This window comes from Alligator mississippiensis, chromosome 4, assembly GCF_030867095.1.
Source record: "Alligator mississippiensis isolate rAllMis1 chromosome 4, rAllMis1, whole genome shotgun sequence".
Classification (NCBI taxonomy): domain Eukaryota; kingdom Metazoa; phylum Chordata; order Crocodylia; family Alligatoridae; genus Alligator; species Alligator mississippiensis.
In genome coordinates, this window is record NC_081827.1 from 130,459,218 (window position 1) to 130,482,772 (window position 23,555).

The following is a 23,555-nucleotide window of genomic DNA, read 5'->3' on the forward strand; positions in this document are numbered from 1 at the left end:
CATGATCCGGCCCCACGTTCAGAAAGGTTGGATATACTTAAACCAACCAGGATCCTCTGAATCTGTAACCCTTTATTTCAGTGTACCTTTATGCATTATACAAAGTGTGTCATTCTTGCAAAGGGGCATAGGTTGTAGCCATGTTGGTCTAAGGACATAGGCAGACAAGGTTCTTTGGGTAAATCCAATATGTTTTATTAGACCAACTCAAATAGCTGGAAACATTCTTCTTTGCAAGCTTTTGGGTACAATTACCCTTTGTCAGGCAAAGGAAGCATCTGCAGATCATCTTTGTTGGCAGTGGGGGGTGGGTGGGAGCATGGTGAGTGTGCGCAGGGAGAGAGCGTGGGTTTGAATATTCACACTGCAAATATTTGAAACCACGAATGGCGAATCCACGAATGGCAAGGGTTTCCTGTAATAAAGAATCCAGAAACTAGTGTAGGCACAAAAGCACTCTCTCTCTCTCTCTCTCTCACACACACACACACACACACACACACACACACACGTGTAGTACCTACCTGCACAAGTAGGCAGTGTTGCATTGCGCTTTTGCTGGGCCTTGCCTTGTTGTACTGGAACTCCACAACTCAGTGTATAACTATTCTCTGAATCTGAACACAAAGGAGAAAGTGTGCATACTGAGATATACACACACACACACACACACACACACACACACACACACACACACACACACACACACAGAGAGAAAAATCATTCTGGTAGTATTATCCTCACTCTTCACTTATTAGCATTGTCACAACTTTTGAAAAATCTTACCTTAAAATGACAAACCATATTAACCAATCACATGATGTTTTAAGTGGCTGAAGTGGGCAAAGACTTAGGTTTGCCAGAGCCTATTGCTTCATATTCTTGATTATAAACTGAATCTTTTTTTCCAGGCTGTGAACTGTTAAATAAACCATATGATGGTAATGGGCAGAAAATGTTTTACTCTGTTTTTACATCACAAAATTTACCAGTGTGGAAAACAGCAGTTAATTCAAAACTAAACTCTCTTTCCTGAGTAACTTTAATTTAAACTACTTTGACAGAATTTTTGATAGAAAAAAATAACATGTAGGATGCATCCAGATGAGCGCGCACGTGCAATCTGCAGTGCCTCAAAGTTATTTGAGGCACCACAAACTGTGCGCGGCTCGTGTGTACCCATTCACCATGCTGCTAATTTTCAGTATACAAAGTGTGGCAAGTTTTTTTGACACTGGGAGATCCTTGTGTAAAAAAAAAACCGCTGCTAAAAAAAGCAGTGTGGTGCCCATGGTAGCAATGTGCACTGTCAGAAATAGACCCTGGTCGGCCAGAGCAAGCCATACTCTGGCTGCTGGCCAGGCTCCGAGAGGCCAGCTCAGTGCTGCTTCTGCCCCGGGAGATCCTCAGGACCCCAGGTAAGGTTGTTGGGGTCAGCACAGGTGCTGGCCCTAGTTTCCCTTCCCCACGCAGGTTATCCTGCCATACTGCTACAGGTGAGCTATCAATAAGTGTTTAGCATGGGGACTCTTGCACTTCCAACTTGCTCAGTTTTATCTAACCACCTACATATGTTGACTTTCAGGACAATGTAAAATCTGTATTTCTTAGCAGATGTGGAGTGTGCTAAGGGAGCTTTATTGCTATAGGAATATGGTACCAAGAGGTATTGCTGAAACTGACCTTTTCTTTTTTCCAATCTCTGGAATTTGTTGAATTAATAATTTATTATGCTCAAACTTCTCTTTAACATGGTATTCTTAATCATCCATTTATCTGGCACATCCCTTGTTTTATTCATTTTTCAACTGTCATCTCTAGTTAACTACTTTGGTCCAGTCTTCCCATAAGAGTTGATGGTCCTTAGGAGTTCACAGCATCAAGCCCTGCTGATGGGGTGTAACTGTGTTCAATTAGCATTTGCATACATGTTTTAATCTATAATTAATTTTTTCCTTATAACTGCTTGTAATAATCCATAATAATACATCTACAATGTGTTCAAAGAAGAAAATTAAGTCACCTTGTATCTAGAATCATTAATGCTGGATTGTACCAACCTGGAACAAAGAGTGTGTTGGATGGGCATGACAAGAAGCAGCTTTCTATTCCCCCTGATTTACTGCAGGCTAGCTGAGCCTGGGGAGCTGGCTTGGCATTTGTGAGGCATTTCACCATCTCTGAAGAAAAAATAATGAAAAATTAAGGACTATGCAGCCAGAAAACCTTACCCTCCCACTCAGAGGACAGTGTGAAAAGGGGTTATTAGTGAAAATGTTTATGAAGCTAATGCAATGGTAACAGACAGAAAACCCTTCATAAATATTTGCTAAAACAGCCCATGTCCAAACATCTGTGAACTTAAGGTGTTCATTAAGTTCACAGCAAGTGGGAGACTATCTGGGATCTGTACTAGGAACAGTACAGTGGAACTAAAATTGTGCATCTTTTTAGAGTTCTCAACTTTAACTATCAGAGCAAATACAGTGCAAAATCCAGTCACTGAAATGGGCAGGTAACAGTATGCACAGGAAATTGTTTGCCTTTCTTTTTGGTAATATTCTCTCAGGTACAGTGGGCCCCCCTGCCATGACACACACTGGAGTTACTCTCACTAAGATTGGTTTATTTAAATTCTTGAGAGTACAATATTTTCCACTACCCATTCCAACTCTCACTGACTTCGCCCAATATTTCTGTTTAATCCCAGCTCCACCCTCTAATTTTCCACCCCTGAATAGGAAACCTCAGAGGAAGACCATAGAACTGTCGGTGAGTCAGTGGGTGGTAATGTTCCCATAGAGACAACTCTCAGCCAAGGCCTGAGTACAATGTTAGGAAGAGTAATATTGTAGGATAAGATGAGGTTTGGCAGGTTGGATCAAAATAGAGGTTCTGACACTTCTTTTCATTGGTACATACAAGGGAGCAAGAACTCTTCCTTGCTAAACCCCCAAAAAGTTTAATTACAAAGGAAGGCAGTCTTCTCTAGCCCTTAAAACCCCGCCACTAATTTGGATAAAGTATCCACTTTCTACCTTGAGCTGATGTTATGTAAGATTACTGTAAGCTGTACAGTTTGAGCTTCACCCCAGAAATAACTGAAGTTTAAATTGAAATCCTCTGGGAAGCAAGTGCTATTTAATCATGTATACCATTAGGTACAGAGCTGCTAAGGCATCTGGTTCCAGAGCCATGAGTTCAAATCTGGACCTGTATCAAAGGCCATCTCCAAGTCAACTCAGCTGTAAACATCCACACTGTGCACTCAAAGGTGGTTGGAGATGATGACAGCCACATTGCTTCCCCATCTGCTGTTGGCTATAGAGAATTGTGTGCCTTAATCATGGTAGCCCAGTTCTCAACCATGGTGCTGCACAACGTTAGCACTGTTAGGTGTACACACATGATTCACAAGATATACCCAGAAATTTCAAATAAGAATCCATTTTCCAAGGGATGCCTTCAGTCTACTGAGGGAAGCCTTGAGTGTAAAAAAGGTTGAGAACTATAATCCAGTTAAGCAGGCTGCTAGACTCAGGAGGATCTTTGATAATTTCTACTAAGTGCATGTCTCAGCTATAACCACTAGGTGTCACCATGTTCAAGCAAAGGCTATGTTACTTCTCCTTTGCACGGCTTTATAATCTTGAATTTCAGTTTTTGTGTTTTGCCTGGATTAAGCAGGTGAAGAGTTATTAAACTCTTTTTACAGTAGCAGCTCCAAGTTAAATCAGACTTTAGAAGCTAAATTAAGTTTCTGTTGACTTCAGTTTTTTAAATCCTGTAGAAGGCAGGGAAGGGCAGGGCATTATCTTATTTAGAGACCAACTGGTTCCTAGTGGCATGAGCTTTCATAGGTAACAATTTATTTCATCAGGTGCTAGTAATGGACTCTCTGAACCAGTTGGTCTCTAAATAAGCTCTCTAAGGGCCTTGTTGCACATTACACTTAGGACACATTAACTACACTTTAAATGCTAGCATCTGAGTTTTCAACAGTAAAACACCAGTAAGTACCATTGTAGTGTAGCAAAGGTAGGACTTTCCCTGCAAGGAGTGTGTCCAGATCGTATTACCTAACATGTGTAGAGCTAATGCCTGACTGCTCCATGGAAGTAATACAGTCAGGAGGCTGATGCGGTGGGGAGGCTGGGAGTGGCAAATAGCTTCTTGATTACAAACTCTTTTTCTTCTAGTTGCTGTAAAATAAACCATGCAATGGTAATGGACAGAAAATGTTTTACTTTGTTTTTACATCACCAAATCTATGGGTGTGGAGATTACAAACTTCACAGACAGCTGTTTGTTGGTTCCAACCCCTTCCCTCCCTTCCCCTCCCCCCAGTTGCACTAGAGTCTTCACGCTCCAGCACTTATGTAGTGTTTTTTTTTAGACTGTGGTAAGCATTACTATGCAACTACTCAGAAAACTTTCTAATTCATAGTAATATTTACGTGATCTAAATAAAACATGTCCTAAGTGTAATGTGTGACAAAGCCCTAAGATGGCACCCTGCCCTGCCTTCTGCTTCCCTTTGGACAAGCATGGTTAACTGTCTCTTAAACCCTATTGAAAATCACTTTCGATGTGAGGACATTATCCCTCACAGTATCTCCTCTACCACATTAGATCAGGGGTGGGCAAGATATGGCCCACAGGCCAGATCTGGCCTGCGAGGCCATTCTATCCAGCCCATGGGGCCCCCCCAATTTAGAAAATTAATATTTCTCTGTCCTTGGTTCCTGTAAAAAATGACAGACTCCCCCCCTATCAAAAATGACAGGAAGCAAGGGCAGTAGGACCCAGGGGAAGCCCCAGCAGGCTCCCACAACAGCAGGGCCTGCCCGGTCCTGCCCCCCCAGCCGGAAGCCCCAGCCAGGGCTTCTGGCCTGGAACCATGCGGCTGCCCTGTGCTGGAACCTCAGGTAAGGGGGAGGGGGGCAGGGAAGGACAGGGGAGGACCCTGGGCAGGGAAGGAGCCTGGGGAAAAGTGGCCCAGGGAAAAGCTGAGCATGGCAGGGTGGGAAAGCAGCCCCTTGCCCGCACTGTGGCCGGCACCCAACACTGCAGCCACTCGCAGCCCTCATGGGGCTGCCTGCATCTGCTCTGGACAGCCCTGCATTGGCTGCGAGCGGCTGCAGCAGGGAGCGCTGGCCACGGGGGGGGGGGGGGGGGAAGGGCTACTCCCCTCCCTGGGCTCAGCTTTTCCCTGGGCTCCTTCCCTGCTCCTTCCCAGTGTGGAGGAAAGCAGCTCTTCCTCACCCTGTGGCTGGTGCACCCTGCTGCAGCTGTTCGCAGCCCATGCGGGGCTGTCCAGAGCAGGCACAGGCAGCCCCAGGTGAGCTGCGAGTGACTACACCATGGGGCGCCGGCCACGGGGCAGGTGAGGGGCCGCTTCCCCCCACCCCTTGCACTCAGCACCACCTTTTAACCCAGCCCCACTACCAGCCTGGGCCCCATGCAGCTCCATGCTAGCCTGTTGGGGCTGTGCATGGTGATAGCAGCTGCGGCCCCCCCACTTGCTGCCCCGGGCAGTGTTTGCCACTGCCACTTCTGGCCTGCCTAGCATGCAAACTCCAGGCAGGCAGCAGCAGCCAACACTGCCTGATGCAGCATGCAGGGAGGCTGCAGCTGCTGCCGCTGCATGCAGCCCTGATGGGTGAGCCCGGAGCCGGCACAGAGCCAAGGCTGGCAGCAGGGCCAGGTTACAAGCTGGTGCTAAGTGCAGGGAAAAGCGGCCCCTCATTTGCCCCGTGGCTGGCACCCCATGCTGCAGCCACTTGCAGCCCATGTGGGGCTGCCTGTGCCTGCTCAAGACAGCCTTGCGTGGGCTGTGAGTGCCTGCAGCAGGGAGCACTGGCCCCGGGGCGGGTGAAGGGCCACTTTTCCCTGTGCTCAGCACCAGCTTCTTTCCTGCCGAAGAGCAGTGGGTCGAGGCTGTGCACTGCCCCCAGCCTGTACCGCAGGGCTGGGGGGGCACTGGAAGTGAGTGGGCGGGGAGCCAGCAGGAGCATGAGGCCTGCACTGGTGTCCCAGGGCCAGTGCTGGTGGGGCCCAGAGCAGGGTGGCAGGAGCGCGGGGTCCCAGCCAGCAGGGGCTTTATGGAGCTGGGTCAGCTCCCCCCTCTCCCTGCTGGTGCAGCCCAGCCCGGCTCCACAGACCCCTGCCAGCCTGTGCCCCACTTTGGGCCCCACTGGTGCTGGCCCTGGAACATAGAACAAATGTCCCAATGTCTTGGGTCCCAAGACATTGGGACATTGATCCCAAGATGGTGACCAGGGGCAGGGCACCTGTCAAGGGGCAGGGCTACCCATGCGGCCCTCAACAGCCTGCCAAAACTGGGTAAGCGGCCTTCCACCTGAAATAATTGCCGGCCCCTGTATTAGACTATTTTTGGCTTAAGATCTTAAGACCAATTGGCTGACTTAGCTTCCTTCCTTGCTTGATTCCACCTTGCAGATGTCAGGGTGCCATAAACCAAGACATTCTTTGGATAACAGCAGCAATTGGGCACTTAAAGAAGCAGTATTAGAATCCAATGAAAAGCAGCCAGACAAGTTTGGGGTCAACCAGAAAAAAAAGTCTACAAGGATCAAATTTTGGAGGCATCTAAGCAGGGCCTGGATAAAACAGGCCAACCAAAATAGCTAGTTGGAATAAGTTTTGCTTGGGTTGGACCAATTCAATAGGGAAGTTAAGTTACAGAAATGGTTCTGTCAGTATGGATGCCTATATTATATGCCTGGCTTTACTAATTTATGTGCAAGTCTCTGTACTTCCTTTAATTCCCCATAGTCTATATGGGAATAATCATACTTACTTCCCTCAGAGGCCTGTTTTGATGCTTAATTAAATAGTGTCTGTAAAAAGCCTGACATGCCCAAACTGAGGAGACTAGGGAAGTACAAAATGAGAAAAAGAGCATTGTGTACCTTGAATGTTCATGAGTTATTTAGCATTCACAATCACTGTTATGGTCATTCTTCTTCTCTTTATGCTTTTCTAAACAGATTACAACAGTTTCCTCCAACTATGTTGATAAAAGATCAAGGATATCAGCAAAATGATCAGGTTCATTTTAAGACTCATCAAAATATCTATCCACTGAATAAAATGGAGAATATCAGTAGAAATTGATGCTTTATTTTCTGTCTTCCAACATAGTATTACAAAAAATAAAGAAAGTTTATGACTAGAAAATATTTTTAATAATACTTTTCATTTTGAGAACAACATTCTGACTAGATTGAAGGGGAATACAATACATCACATGGGTGATCTAACTATGTGCCAGATTCAAAACACTATAGTTTTTGTTGGTGATTTATGTCCCTGTCTCTGAGGACTTAGTCATATGCTAGTTGGGAAAAGAGCAGATGATCTTGTAACAGTTTTGTCACTCTAGTTCCTTCAGTACTTAGCTCTAATCATAGTATCATAGTACTTAGGGTTGGAAGGGACCTAAACAGATCATCAGGTCCAACCCCCTGCCTTGGGTAGGAATGGGTGCCAGGGTCATATCACCCCAGCCAAATATCTGTCCAGCCTCCTCTTGAAGACCCCCCAGGTAGGAGAGAGCACCACCTCACTTGGGAGCCCGTTCCAGAGCCTGGCAGCCCTAACTGTAAAGTAATGTCTCCTGATGTCCAGCCTGAACGTTCTCTCTAACAATTTGTGGCCATTATTCCTAGTAACCCCGGGTGGTGCCCAGGGGAACAGAGCCTCCCCCAATTCCCACTGGTGAGTTTGTAAAAGGCCACCAGATCCCATGTCATTTAATGCAGCATTATTCTTCACAGAACAGAAAGAAATTGGATAAAATTAAGTGACAATCAGATTACTGCCTCAGTGTCATGCCCAAACATATGCTTAGGTTACATGACTTCTAACGTGTTACATCTTCACCTTTCTTTACAATATGACACGTGAAGTTGACTGAAAGCCACAGATGATGTCCCTTTTGTGTGAGATACTGTGAAATATCAGCATGACTTCACTTGGTTGTTCTTCAATATTTTTATTAGCTATCAATTCCTGTGACTTCTCCTTAGGCATTTCCTGTGAATGTCTTACAAGGCATTTGGCTCACTGTAGATAAGACTATGATGGCATTTCAAAAGAGCCAGAAATGGTACAAACTTTTTGAGATCAGTGAATCCTTGGAAGTGGAAGGCCTACCTCTTAGGAAGGATGCTTAATATATTAAACCAGTGGTCCCCAACCTGCTGGCTAGGGACAGACATTCAAAAAGCCTGAGCCTGAATTAATTCAATCTTTGCAGGTTAGTCTAACCTGGCTAGGGTAAATCAGTTTTGTAACCAGACAGACATCCCAGAAATGTAGGCACATGCCTGCAGTGGCTCAGGCTAGAAGCTGGGGAGGTGCTAGAGCAGCCCTTTCTTCCCTTATTCAAAGAGCTGAGGGGGGCATTTATCAGTTCTGTTATCAGCATTTAGCACCCCATCAGAAAAGAAAGCCTGGCTTATTACAAGCTCTTCTTAAACAGCTTTTTGCAAAGGAAGGAATGCAGGGACATTATCATGTGAGCTGTTGATTACAGGTTTCCCTCACTTTATGCTTTACGTGCGTTCCTGGAAAACGGCGCTTAACTCAAATTTGCATAAAGGGAACCCACTTTACAATGTAACAAATAGGGATATGTTCCAAGACTTTGACTATACTGACCCCCTTAACTGTACTGATGTGCTGTTCCACTGCTCCTGGGGCAGCTGCAGCTCCAGAAGCACGGGTACCAGCTGCAGCAAAGCACAGGCATTGTTGCCGGAAGGCTCCATGGCTCACAGCTCCTGGAGTGCTGCACTGATGGGGCCGGACCAGGCCAGGCTGCAGGGGCTGATGCTGCAGCCTGGCCCAGCTACCACCACCCGGCTCAGTCCCCCCAAATAATTTTTTCTTTCTCTGCCTATGGCATCACTCCCACAATGCACCGCACAAAGCAGCTGACTGTGGGCTTCCACCACACTGATTGCACAAGAGTGAATTTACCTCGTGTATAACAAATTTTTGGTATAAAATGGGTCATCGCATAACAGTGAATTCACACATACAGAAACCGCATAAAGCGAGGGAAACCTGTACCTCCAAAAGGCCCTATATGCCTTACACAGCATTAGCTAGCAGACCACATGCTGCCTACAGTCTGTGCTGTGGGAGAAATGAGGAAGGGATCTATGCTTAAGCAGCGAGTTGGGGGAAGGGGGGGGGGCATGGGGAAGAGCAGAGGGGAGGGGCCAGCTCTGCTGTGGGGCAGAGAGCCCTGGCCAGCCCAGAGAGCATGCCAAGATGCTGGTGGAGTCTGATTTATCTTAAAACCAGCAAGGAGTTTGGGACAGACATTGCATAAACGAGTTTGACCCAAATCAGTTAAGTCTGATACATTCAACCAGGTTTATCTCAAGCCGGTTTCAGTCATTTTCAAGCAGGTTTATGTACACTGAACATCTGTTCTTGTTATAGTTTAAACCAGTTTATATGTAATGTCTTTCCCTAGCCTTTTAGTCTGTGGGTTGGATAAGCAGTGCCAATTCAATCTGCAGGCCTGATCCAGCATGCAGTGAGGCCTAATGCAGCTGTGCAGGGCTGGGGCCCAATCCTTCTTCATGGGGCCAGCCCAGGCAGGGCCAATCTACCCATGTGGGTCTTGGAAATTTGACAGTGAGGAATGGTGGCAATTAACACTGTCACCATTCCCCACCGACAAATTTCCTTGGACCCATGGGGAGCCTTGTGGGCCAGATGACATGGATCTGTGGGCTGATGATTTTTAATCATCAAAACAAAACTTCCCCAAAAGACTAAGCCAGCATCTTGTAGTTAGTGCTCCCAGACATTTGTGCTCAGCCCTTTTTCGGGAGACTTCCTGCAGGGACTCTTGTTTCTTTCCATTCCATCACTGATATTTGCCAATTAATACATTCTTTATTTTCATGATGTGATCACTTGTCTTCTAGATGCTGACATACACCACCAAGGCTGACTGACTGCTTTTAACCCAGCGGGTGTCAACATTTTTAGACTCAAGCACCCCTCATTCAGTTTGAGGCACTGCTTGGAACACGCCAGGTTTTACTTTTCACTTGTTTTTTCACTACAGAAAAATAATAGAGTAATTCTTCTGGTGCAAGGAACTCAGAAAGACCACCAAAGCTTAGAATGTTTTCAATGGTATGAATTCCTATTTGAAGTCTCTGGGTTTGTCTTGTGAATCATGTTTGCATGCCCATCAGTACTAATGTTGCGTGGCACTTTGCAGCAAGTTTGAAAGGATCTCAAGGAAGGCCAGAGTGCTGCAACACCTTGGGTAAGTATCACTGTTTTAAACAAAGACTGCCTCTATGATCAGCATATGCTGTTTTAAATATGAGTGTGATACCAGAGTTTTCAGTCAGAATCCTAATTGGACTAAGTGGTGTTTCAACTGCAAAAGGAGTGCAGGATCAGATGCTAAATGTGTCAGCCAGAAGTTATTTAGATAAAAAGGATTTTACCAGTTTCACGAACAATTAAACACCCCCTGCTCAGAAAAATATGTTAAATTAAAATACTTACAGCAGGTAGTTGTCACTCTTAGTGTGACTCTTTTTGTGTGTCAAAGTTTTCAATCTTTTTGTGACTACAGAAAAATAATAGCGCAGTTTTCCTGTCGCAAAGAACTCAGATGGACTTCTATTTGAAATCTCTTGGTTCATCTTGTGAATCACATTTGTAAACCTAACAGTGACAACATTATGTGGCACCTAATGGCACCATTGGAACGATCTCAAGGCACCCCAGAGTGCCATGGCACCCCAGATTGCCACAGCACCCTAGTTGAGAATCACTGACCTAGAGAGACAGTGGACATGGTCAAAACAGGAATGACTGAATTACCAAATTACCTTCCATAACACTGAAAAACTTTAGGAAAAAAGTGTGAATATGGCTAAACTGAAGATTTTCTTCAGTGGAGCCAGGATTTTACCCTACTATCTGAGGCTAGAAAATGTCCAAAATTGGGCACACTCCAATTTATTACACAACTAAATACAAACATTTTGGACATTTCTCAAGCATCCCTTTCCATATTACTATGCCCAAATGATACAACCCAAAAGGAAGATACTCACTTACCAACACAGTCCTTTTTATTCCAGTGTAGTTTCTTTCCAAGTGGACAGATGCACTCATAGCTTCCCATTGTGTTAATGCACCCATAGTCACAGCTACCATTGCTGATGCTGCATTCATCAACATCTGAAAGTATGTATTGAAACAAGTCAGGATATGTATCTATTGTATGTCATGTATAATGTTCACATTTTAATTATATATACAATGCAGACATATACACTCACAAAACAGTTTTAGTGCACAGAGTGTATAGATACACACACAGCTCCTAATTTTGCAAAGACTCAAGTGCATGATTACATTTTTGCACTACGAGCAGCCACATTGAAATCTGTAAAATCAACTCACATATATAAAGCGAGTGCGACTGTCAGTAGGATCAAGGCCATAATGTATACTAAACAATACCAACAACTTCAAAGGGGCAAATATACAAGAGATTTATCCATTCTTGCATATTAGAAACATAAGTTATTCATAATATCACCCAGAATATATATTTTTAGAAATGGATAATGGTTAACAGACAAAATACATACTTGATAGGAACGGAGTAGAGAGAACATACTTTGTTTAGTCTACCAGTCAGAGGAATACTAATGAGAAGGAATCTTGTTAGAGGCAAGCAAGGCAATTACCAAAAATAAGTTGCTGATACATCAGTTAAAGGCTTTAAACTTTGGTTGTATTAGATAGATATTTGGTCACAATTAAGCATAATTTGTTTAGTCTACTCGATCAGCATTTATATAAGACTTCATTAATATGCTGGCTGATATACCACTTAATTTATGAAGTGTTAAAAGAAGGATAACCAATTGACAGGGGGTTGTATAAAGTAGGCATTGTCAAACTAACTCAATATCATTTTTTTTTTATTAATTATTTGTATTTATGTTGCATCTAGGAGCCAGTCATAAACCTTTGTGCTAGGCACTATACAAAGGCAGAACAAGAAGACAACACTTGTCCTTTTGATGCAATGATCACTTTGATTGATAAAGGTAATAGGGTTGATGCAATATATTTAGACTTCTGCAGTAGTGCAACTAGGGTTGACAAATTGGACATTAGCCCCAGGAGCTCAATTAACAGGGGCAACAGGATGGAACTCTCCCCCGGATGTCTGTGCTGTGGTGGTAGCAGCAGCAGTATAGGCACGCTGTTGTGTTCCCTATTGCAGCTACTGCACATTGTTGCTGACAATGGCAATCAGTGGTAAGGGTAAGTTTCGACCAGTGGTTTGATGGAAGAGCGTTTCGTTTAGAATTTTGTTTCAATTTGAAACAGCTGTTCTGTTTTGTTCCGTTGAAACAGGGTTGAAATGGCAAAACTGTTTTGACGTTTTGCCCATAGGATATAATGGGGAAGGACAAAACAGCCTATAACTTTGTTATTTCTGGCTTGATTTGGATGAAACTTGTAGGAATGGTAGCCCCTTCTGAGGGCATGAAGTCTGCTAAGTTTCGAGGAGTTAGGTGCAGGGGTTTTGGGGAATCTACACCCCAAATTCTTGAAAGCAAAACTCATGTCACGTGTATGTGTTAAGCCACAGCAGGGTCAAAACTGCAGGCGTGCTAGCCCCTGTGGACATGAGTTCTGCTTTCAAGTATTTGGGGTGCAGTTTCCCCAACCCCCCTGATTTGAATCTGAATTGAATACAGCCCATTTTGCACACCCCTAGAGTCTATCCATTGATGCACACCACGCCTCTAAATGTTTCTTGATGTTACTTAGCTAATTGTGCATAAAAAATTGATATCTGCTTTATGCAGGTATCAAATTTAGTCTCAAATAGCCTAAAATCATCATTTTTAAGGTGCGTTAAGAGTACACATGTGTAGACATGCACCCTTAATGTGCCTTAAATTGGGCTAATGTGCATTAAATAAATAATGTCGTGTAGACATGCCTAATGTAAGTGTAAAAGAGAAATCATCATGTGGGTGTATCTCTAGGATTCTTTGGCCTTGAATTACTCAACATTTATATCAGTGATGCGAGGGACAAAACTAAAATCAATGCTAACACATGCCAATGGCAAATAAAAGAAAACGGCAGGTCATTAGCAGCTTGGGCCACTTAGTTAAACTGGGCACAAGAAAATAATGTGTGTTTCAATATAACCAAACACAAGGTCATACAAGGGAAGAACAAAGAATACTGGCCTTAGAAGCAATGACTGAGAAAGGACTTAGGGGTCATTGTGGATAATCAACTGAGCATGACCTCCCAGTTCGATGCTGTATCCAAAAGGGTGAATGTAATGCCCAGATGTATAGACAGGAGAACATCAAGTAGGACCATAGAGGTTATATTCACTCTGCACTATAGTGTGACCACTGCTAAAATGCCACATCCAGTTTTGGATCTTGTACTTCAAGTGGAAGAGGGTTCAGAGAAGAGCCATGATTTTGATAGGGCCCGAGTCATGATCTTTAAGTGTTTGGGACTGGTCATACTGTAATACTGCTTGGAATACAGCTTCACAAGAGACCTTTTGTGAAATGTTACATATTATGTAATAGAATTTAGCTGTGAGATCATAACCGTCCTCTGTCTCATATTAAAGCATGGCACTAAGAGTCAAACTTTATCTGGATCTTCTGAAGATTCTGAAATATCCTATTTTCCTTCAACTCTGATTTATCCTCTCTGCTACATGGGCAATACCCATTGCTCTCATAACATCCATCTCCTGATATAGATTATAACTAATGCTAGGCCTGGGATGAAAAAGCTCAGGATCTGAAGAAGTTAGATTCAGATCTGAGATTTGGTTCTACTCATTACAGAAGTAAGGGCCAAATGAGTTTTTAGGATCTGGATTCAGCCTTGCCCAAAAAACATGGAATTATTTGAATCTAGGATGTGATATCTGTCTCATTGTTTAAATTAAAGATCTGTTTAATGCAAAACTCTGGAGCCTCCAAAAATTAAAGGGTCAACCCCTCCCCACACACAAACTGGCTTAGATCCTTAATGCTCCCAAGCTCTGATTATGCTTCCATCATTGCCCCTTAAATGTAGACTTTTTCTTCAGGATCCTTTCTGGATGAACTCCTTGTAGGTCTCTTCTCAGCTGCAGGGAAAGCTCTGTTATCTATTTAATTCACAGCATGCATAAACCCCACTCCACACAAAGGATCCTGTCTCCATCCACCCCAGCTTCTCTTCTTAAAAGAAGGTAGGCACGGATGTCAAAAGTTAACTCCACAAAGCCAGGGGAACTCAGAGCTCAGATAGAAACAATTAACTAAACCCTGTTCTTGATTACATCTGGGCAAATACTTCAGAATCAGTTGCATGGTGTGTAACTAGAACCAGGACAGAACTAACTATGCTTGGCTGCCCTGTTTATTCTTTAGCACTAAGAGACCTCCCTGTTAACACATGAGAAACAAATCTTACATTCACTATTTACCATGATAAATGAGCACAAATAGGGCCAGAACTATTAGGGCCAGATTCTGTTCCCAGTAACTTCACTGAGCGAAAAAGATTTACTTTAGACTGACACGTATTAACATATAGTAGCAACATATAAAGTTTACTTTTGTTGGTTTAAAATTAGATACTTCATGTTATCAGCCTATTCTTCTGTTTACAGTTTTTCTTAGATTATGCTTTGCATAATTTTAAAGTACTATGGACAAAACCCAAATTCTATGCTTATCAAACAAAACCTATTTGTTTTATAGTTAAAAAAAGGAAAGATTCCTTTTGGACTTCAGTGTTTTCTAACAATAATTTACATGAAAAGCCTTAAGGTGGAAAAATGGACTACTTCCTATTACCTGATTTGTTTGCACAATATTTGTATAATGCTGATCTGATTGGCTAAAAACATAATTCAGACTAAAGACTCCTCATGTATCCCAACAAGCAAACCTTTGTTTTCCTTTGAACAATATTTGGGACATAATCAAAAGACTGTCTGCTTATTAAATGTTCTGACAGGAGACCACACTGCGTTAGCCAGCTGAGTGGCAAATGGACATGGAGTGTGAGCTACTACAGATGCAGAGTAGACTTACATTCAGGAATGAACATGAAAGTTTCCCTTCCTGTAGAGGCTGATAGAAAGCTGATCCTGTAGATGTTGTGGGGCAAACAAATAGTTTAGGATGCCCTTGGAACACACATTGTCAATCAGATGGCTAAAAGCCACTATGCTCTTACTTGATCCAAATTAAAAGGAGCTGTGTAGATCAGGGGTGAGGGATACGGGTAGCTTATTGACACTGGAATTGGAAATCAGCTACACCAGAGGCCTAATGGTGGCTGAATATAAGTAAATATTTATGGTTTAAATTAATTTAAATGAACAGTTGGTCTAATAAAATATATCACAGACAAAGATCTTCGCCTCTTGAATTTTTGGATCATCATAGCTACAACATCACTCCAACACTACCTTAAATTAATTAATTTATTAAGTAAGCAAGCAAATCATGGCAAATCCCATAAACTATGTGCCACTTCCTATTTAAAAAATAGGGATAAGCACTACTTATTTTTCCTAATTTAGAGAGTTGGCTACATATGTCTACAAAATACTTTGAAAGCAGACACTGCTATGTGAACATCTTAGACCCTGATCCTATAAACTCATATGTGAACAACTTTACTCAGCTGTGTTACATGTTTGTAAGATCATGGCCATTGGTCTTAAGCTCTTTGGGAAGAGACCACACTGTCCATTATATAGAAAGGAGTCTCAATCAGGGGCCCAAGGCCTGTCTTGTGAAGATGAAGAAGTCTGTGCAAAGCCTCCTTGACTTGAGTGGGGCTTCATGGAGACATGGCAACTGGCTTGCACAGATCAAAATTCAGGATCATGGTCCATCTTGGCACCTTTACATAATGCAGCAAGGATTATTCTTTTTCAGATACTCTTCTCCCAAGAATATCTAAGGCAGTTTTGAGATTCTGCAATTTTTTCATACCTGGCCATGTTTATTTAATCTTAATCTGGCATTTTCAGTGCTGGAGTCTCAGCAAAGGTAAACATCCATCACTTAGTACATGATTGTACAAAACAAAGAAATATAGAGGTAAAACTCAGTCTCCAAACCTCCACAATGTGTCATTCCATACAACGTGTAGCCTTTGTGACAGAGACATTCAAAACTTCCTGGGTAGTTGATGCAGGTATGATCACAGGTCCTTTCAAATGAGCACTCATCTATATCTGAATTCAGAGAAAAAGTTTGAAGAAGTCAGAACTCATTCAAACCTGATGAATGAAATCTAACTCTCTCATTCATTGCATTGACATTATTGATATACCTAAGCAACATTCCTAAGTAAGAGCAGAAGGAAAACAGTAGCTGCATTTCCTTATCGCCTGAGGAAGAGAGGGCTCAGGGGTCAGGGAGGAAAAAAAGGTAAGTGTGCTTTAGGAATGTGTTAGGGTTGCAATACATATTTTGACCACTAGGTGACATAAATTTAGTTTCAGATGGCGTCATACCACTAGGGCTGTGCAAAAAATTGATTTTGTTAGTGTGGCTACAAAACGGACAGAAAATCTGAAAAAATTAATTTTTTGATTTTTTTTCTGAAAAAATAACCTGAAAAATTCAGTTTCTTTCAACGTGAAATGGTTTGCATTGGTCACCTGCAAGAAAAGCGAAGGAAAACAACAATTATATGTAGAAACCTGCTGGTGTTCTCCCCCCAACCCGTCCACTGGCTTCATGGTTACAACATTAATTTGGAAGGTGGGTTCCTTCTCAAGGGAACTGGACCAACATTTCCTGTCCCTCCAGAGAATATCTTGATTTCCATGATATTGGGTATTCTGAGGTGGGAGGGCCCACAAACTTCTGTCTATGCTATTCCACTTTACTGGAACAAAGACTGAAATTTAGGCATCACATCCCAACTCCAAGCTGAGTGCTTAAACAATGTCCTTTTCATTCTCTCTCTCTCTCTCTCTCTCTAATACATATATGATATAAATCTAACAGATAAATTTTGCCTCAGAATACCTTAGAGCCTGCTGGTCAGAACACTCACCAGGCACATGGGTGCCCTTGTTTCAAGTCCACTCTCCCCATGATTCAAGGCAGGGATTTCAGCGCTAAAAAACTCCCTACCCATCTCTAATTGCCAGCATTCACAAATATGCTATGCATATTCAGATGGTAATTTTCATAATGAGTATAATTAACAGCATGACATTTCTGCTCCTTCCCAGGGCGTGCAACAATCATTAAACAGCACCAGGCCTGATTTTCAAACAACTGCTGAAACATAGGAGAATGGAGAATTTCAGCAGGGGGTTCTTGTGTAAAATGTCCTTTAAACAATCCTTCAAGAATGCTTTTTAATTTAAAAGGTCAGATTATTAAGAAAATGTAGCCATCTGACAGTTTTAATTTAAATGAAAAACAGCAGATAGTATCCCTTGAAATAACTTGGGAGCTTTCTAGTGGTGCTCACTTTATTCTTTATTTAAAAAAACAGAACAGCCATATAAGCCATTTCATCTAGTGATGGATACATGTGCGTCTGTGTAGTATGTAAAACAGCATGTAGAACAGTAGTTTTTATATATGGAACAGTAGATGCCTACATATATTAGTGGGCCCACAAACTGTTTAACAAGATACTACCGACTTCTTATTTACTATTTTTGAATTGTAAGGAACAATTCTTGGCCTAGCTACCACTCATGCAAGTGCTTAACTCTGGGCCATTGGTTCTCAAGCTTTCAGACTCCAAGCACCCCTCATTGGACTGCAGGCACCCCTCCATAATTTTTGTGAATTGAGTGGCATCGAATTAAAAAAATTAAAAAATATATTCCAGTGTTTACCACCTTACAGAGGGGCTAGGCATTGGGGTGGTGGATCAGTCAGGCAGGGACAAGCCTGAGTCTGTCTGCTTATTTCCTCACACTTGATAGTACCTTCAAAGGATCTGATGGCATCTCAGGGTGCTGCAGCACTCTGGTTGAGAACCACGGCTCCAGGTATATGAATAAGCCCACTGGAGTAAAGTTCCTGTACAAGTGTTTGGATGGTTGGGATCTCTGTGGTTTTTAGAAAATTTCTACAGTTATGACACAAACATATTTAATATTTATAAATACAAACGTGAAGATAATGCACAAAAATGAAAATAAATAATTAACAGGTAATCATCAAACATCTGATACAAAGTGAAATCCACATGAGAAATAAGAAAACCTGAAATCTCCAATGTATGTGCAAGTTACCTTTCCCCTGGAAAACAAAACAAAAACCAGGGATCTAAAGTTTTCCTTTTTTCACACCTGCTTCATTTTTATGAAATATTTCCTAATTTTCTTTTGACCCCCCAAATTAATTTCTTTTTAGAGTTATTTTTATAGCCTTAGATATATTTAATGATTGCAATAAAAAAATTTAAAATGGCAAACTTTGGGAAGGACAATGTGTGTGTGTGTGTGTGTGTGTAAGTAAAACTTGGGAACCAGCTCTACAGTTAAAGTTTAAAAAAATTTAAATTCAGAAACAGCCAAATAACGCATTGTAATTTAATTAATGTCACTGTAATTTAATTAATGTAAGACCTTATTCTGGCTTTTGACTTAATCTGAAAGTCTTTGTTTAAAACTTCATATGCCTCAAAAAAAGGCCTCAGCATAACACCATTTAAGTCAACTGGAATCATGCCATTGACTTCAGTGACTACAGGGTTAGGCCCTTTGCTTTCTGACAGTAACAAGGATTTATACCACTTTGTGGCTTCTTAAGTAAGAGTTTGTCTATTAACATGTTCTTATAGAATGGATATATGCAATGCTGTTGAATCTATTGTATAATATAAATTGTATAATTTATATTAGTTCAGGCTGACTAATGGAGATGTTACAACAAATATTTTTCTTATAATACAAATAGGGTTTAAAAGGCATTTTAGCCATTTAAATCCAGTACCCCACCTCTTGCTGCTATCATGAGAAATTCAGCCTTTGATTTTGATCTTGTTATAGCTGTATGAGATTGGACACCCTCTGCACACTTGAACAATAAGCCCTTTCGTTTGTGTTCCTTATTTCCTGACAAGATAGGACATCTCCATGATAGTCTATGCTCAAGGCAATAAGTTTCCTGCACCCCCAACAATGGCAAAATCACCAGTCTCCTGTGGAATTCAGCACTGGCCATAGAAAAGGGAAAAATATTCACCATTTACTCTGCGCTAAAGGAAGCTGGCTGCATGTTTAAGCTAGAATGCTAGAATTGTTTCTGGCCTCTCTGTCCGATATCAGTGTTCTGATTAGTGGCGGCTGCTGACTCCCAAAAGCTCTATGATTTTTCCTTTGGATCATGCTATTGCTGCATGAAGTCACGTCCATGTCATCTCTAGAAGGGTATTTTTAACTTAGTTCCATATTCCCAAAAAGAACTAAACATCTGGGCAGTGACTGAACAGTTGTTCATTACACCTGCCTTTCACCTCCAGAGAACTGGGTTTCAAATCCTGCTTAGTTTGCAGTTGAGAATGAATTTGAGTGTCCAGACTTCACCCTTTGTTTAGAAAGAAAATTATATAGTTTAACATTGTGTACTTAAGACAACTCCCAAGATTATAATGGCAGAGGTGCTGCAGGTCAGGAGTTGATCAATCGGAATAACTGATTTTTTTGGTGTGATCATGGGTGTCTGGTGTCTCTTGAGTCAGGGAGACCACATGCCCCCCCCCTTCACACCAGCCAGTGACTGGGGGGCAGGGTCCCCTGGGGGCCAATCCTGCTGGCCAGGGGGAGGTGAGGGGGGGTCCCCCGGCAGCCAATCACACGGCCGATTTCACTCACCGTAAAAGCGGCCGCACCGCTTTGGGAACTCCCACGGCCACCAGAAGCAGCACGGCCGCTTTTGCTGGTGACCCTGCTTCCCAGCTGCCATTCACTGGGGGGCACTGCTGCTCCTGACTGCCCCCCTACCCACCGGCTAAACAGGGAGCGCAGCCGGACAGGGGGTGCACCGGCACTCTTAGGGTGTGCACGTGCACCCCCTACACGTTGCCCCTGGGTATGATGGACAGAAAAAAAAGTTGAGTCAATCTGATAGTAATATTGTTTCAGCATAAAAATTAAATGCTGAAAAAATGTTTAGATCCCAAAATGAAATGTTATATTTTAGATGATTTTTACCCTTTTCTTAAAAAAAAAAGTTAAATATATTTTCAAACATTAATTTGAGATGAAAAATCAAAATGCTTGGTTTTGAAAATGACAGAGGGATAAATGACAGAGGAACATTTCAAATTTACAGAAAAAAATGTCCCCCTTGTTTCAGGTGAAACAATTTGTTAAATTTGGCACCAATACATTCAGATGACCCCAAACTACCACTTTCAGTAAATAAACTATTCATCTAAAATATTTCCTTGAATGCTAGTCAGGAGTAAATTATATTAGTATTTGATCATAGCTCTTGCCAGGCAGCATTAATAGTCTTTTATTTTTATGGCTAGAGACAGAAGTTACACATAAACTGGCTTCAGTGATTGGAAACTGGTTTAACTGTAACAGAATAAAAGTTCAGTGCAAATAAACCTCTTTCAAAATGGCCCAAACTACTTTAAGATAAACCTGGTTGGATGTAGTATCAGACTTAACTGATTTAGATTAAACTGGTTTAAGGAACTTCTGTCTTAGATACCCTCCTGACTCAAATTAATTATCAGTCCCCCAATTCCCAGAATGCTTTACAGCCCTGGGCTGTGCTGTCTCCTCCAGCGCAACAGGGCTGGCACTGCCCCCAGCTGTCACAGCTGAGTCACCAAAGCCTCTGCTCCCTAGCCTGCTTCCTGCCTGGGCCTGTCAGCCCAGCAGGATGGAGGGCAGGGGAACAGACCCATAGAACCCCCTAGTCCCAGGCTATACAGGAAGAAGAGGAAAAGCCCCTGTGGCAGAGGCTTTTTGCTCCCCTCATTGTAGTCAAGCCAGCCAGTCTGGGATCGGCTCAGCCCTACCCTCTCCCCAGCCTCCACCTCCTAGGTTGCCTGATACTTGCTCCTCCAGCCAGAGTCTACAAGGGGAGAAGCCCCCATCAGGAAGCTTTTGGGCCCCCCCACAGCAGTTTGGAGCCAGGCTGGGATTGGCTCAGCCCCACCTCCTCCTTAGCTGTCCACCTCTGAGAGGCGGGGTGGGAAGGGAGGGAAATGCATTCGCTCAACTGAGGTTTTTCTAGCATGGGAGGGGGGGGGTAAGTACCCACTGGGGGGCTTTTCACACTCCCTGGAGCTCAAGCTGGGCTGGGATCACCCCAGCTCTGCTCCTTCCCCAGCCATCTGCCTTTGAGCATGTAGCTGAGATGGTGGGGCTGGGGCAAGCCCAGCCTGGCTCCAAGCTGTGGGAAGCTGGAAAGCCCACTGGTGGGTGCTTTCCCCCTATGCCAGGTAGATCCCAGCTGTTGGGGACAGTGGAAGGCCCATGGTGGAGGTTGTGTTCCCCCCTCTCACCCTTCTCAGAGGCAGATGGCTGGGGAAGGAGTAGGGCTAGGGTGATCCCAACCTAGCTCAAGCTATAAGAGGGCAAACCCAGTAGGTACTTTCCCTGACCCCACACCAGACAGACCCTACCTAGGGGGCCTGTGCTGGGCGGCCTGGACCAGGCGGGGTGGGATGTGCATTCCCACCACTATGCCTTCCCCGGTCATCCATCTCCAAGAGACATGGGAAGGGACAGGGCTAGGGTCATCCCAGCCTGGCTTCAAGCTGGGTCAGGGCATGAAAAGACCCCCAGTGGGGGCTTGCCCCTGCACCCTGCAGAACCCAGCTGCCAATCAGGCCTGGGTTGTCCCTGAACTGGGTTCAGCAGTGTTAGGCAGCATAGCCATGAGGGGTGGTGCATGCAAGTACCCACAGGCTCCTGGCCTGAGCCAATACAGGCTTCTGCCTGTCTTGATCACCCAAACACTGAACATTGCTTTAGTTGGTAATCAATTTAACTGAGGCAGCTTAGAAAAAACTGAGAAGACTGAATCAATTTTGCCTTGGTTTTTTTTGAACCTCTGTACTTATCCTATGAACCTTAAATTTGCCCATATGAAGCAATGTATTCTGCTTAATATTTAGGGTGTTGCATTCATATAGGGAAGTAAGGATAGAATGGTCATTGTAGGGGATAATACGCTATAGTTGTCAAAGTCTGTTGATTTTGTTCTTTATATTGCCTCCTATTTCGTTTTCTAAACATAACAGAAGCATTCCATATTATACATAAACTAATCTTCTTTTTCAATAACTTCCTGTTTACTGACCTAGAGAGGCATTTTGATTGTGCCTTGGGCAGCTTTGCTACCCCCACATACTTAAATGGAACACCTTCCCATTGTCCATGCCTCTCATTGTCTGGGCACGAGTAAAAATCACCTTGTTTTTAGCACATGAGACATTTTCAGGACTGATTGGGAGGATGAGATCAAATTAACCCTGACTGTCACAAGGATGAGTTCCAACTGAAGGGAAGGGTTCAAATTATGGGGGAGCTCAGGGGGGGCTGAGCCCCCCTCCCCATAAGTGATGACAGCCCCTGTGTAAGATTTGAAAATCATAACCAGGGGGGTCTCTGATTTTATTAGGGCATTGTGATGGGCAGCCCAATTTTTTTTTGCAGGTCCTCCCAAGAGTCAAAGTGTAATTTCAACCCTGCTGAAGGGTAATAAAAATGGCTGTTTTCCTACCATCACACCACACAAAGGATAAATGCTAAATTAATTTGCAATCAGGGTTTCATGGAGCTCCACTGATAGAAGAAACCCAGATAACGTGCTGACTCAGTATACCCGATGGCCACGCTAGCTTTGGCTGAAACAACTACCTTTTGGGGCACTGACAGCTTGCATTCAGTCAAGAGGGAAGACAAGCAGTGCTGGGGCCTTCCATTACTCCATTACCCCCTCATGACAGAATTTCCATTGTCAGGTGCCTATACTGTGGTTGGCACGATCTCAGGTAATATCTTCCAGGATCTCTAGCATTTTACATGACAGCCCTGAAGGGGAAAGGAGAGTATCTGAACATAGAAACAGGCTCACCTACCTTTCCTTCTTCCAGAAGGGTTGTTTAGTGGGCTTATATAAAAACAGGATTTTCATGTGTTTTTGTGATAGCTAAGTGTTGCCAATAATGTGTTATTTCTTCTCTGGATTGGGACTATGCTCCTATTATTTCAGTTGAGGGTTGGGCTCTTTGGTTGTTGCTGCTATGTTTTTCATTATCCTAATTTTTTTACTCTTAAACACAGTCTTTTAAAGGACTTGATTTTCATTTTGGAAAATGAAGTGCTCTATTTATCTTCAGAAGAGGAGAGATTGCAGAAACAGAAATAATTTCTTGTAAGCTTCCTTGCACAGCTCAGCCTCAGTGCCAGTCTAGAGGAACCACTACCAAAAGGGACAAAGTAATTCATTTTTCTG

At 43.1% G+C, this 23,555-nt stretch overlaps 1 protein-coding gene across 7 annotated transcripts in view; it reads right to left on the minus strand.

Moving 5' to 3' along the window:
* SCUBE1 (signal peptide, CUB domain and EGF like domain containing 1) overlaps nt 1–23,555 on the minus strand; it is a 383,661-nt gene that overhangs the window by 50,735 nt on the left and 309,371 nt on the right. For 6 of the 7 annotated variants that reach the window (XM_019481708.1, XM_019481710.1, XM_019481707.1 and 3 more), the window contains 4 exons: nt 16,211–16,327; nt 11,134–11,256; nt 2,061–2,180; nt 525–617 (listed from right to left, as the gene is read on the minus strand). In XM_019481708.1, coding sequence (XP_019337253.1) covers nt 525–617; nt 2,061–2,180; nt 11,134–11,256; nt 16,211–16,327 — 453 coding nt within the window. The remainder of the gene's footprint in view (nt 1–524; nt 618–2,060; nt 2,181–11,133; nt 11,257–16,210; nt 16,328–23,555) is intronic. The other variant, XM_019481706.2, reaches the window with a different exon arrangement.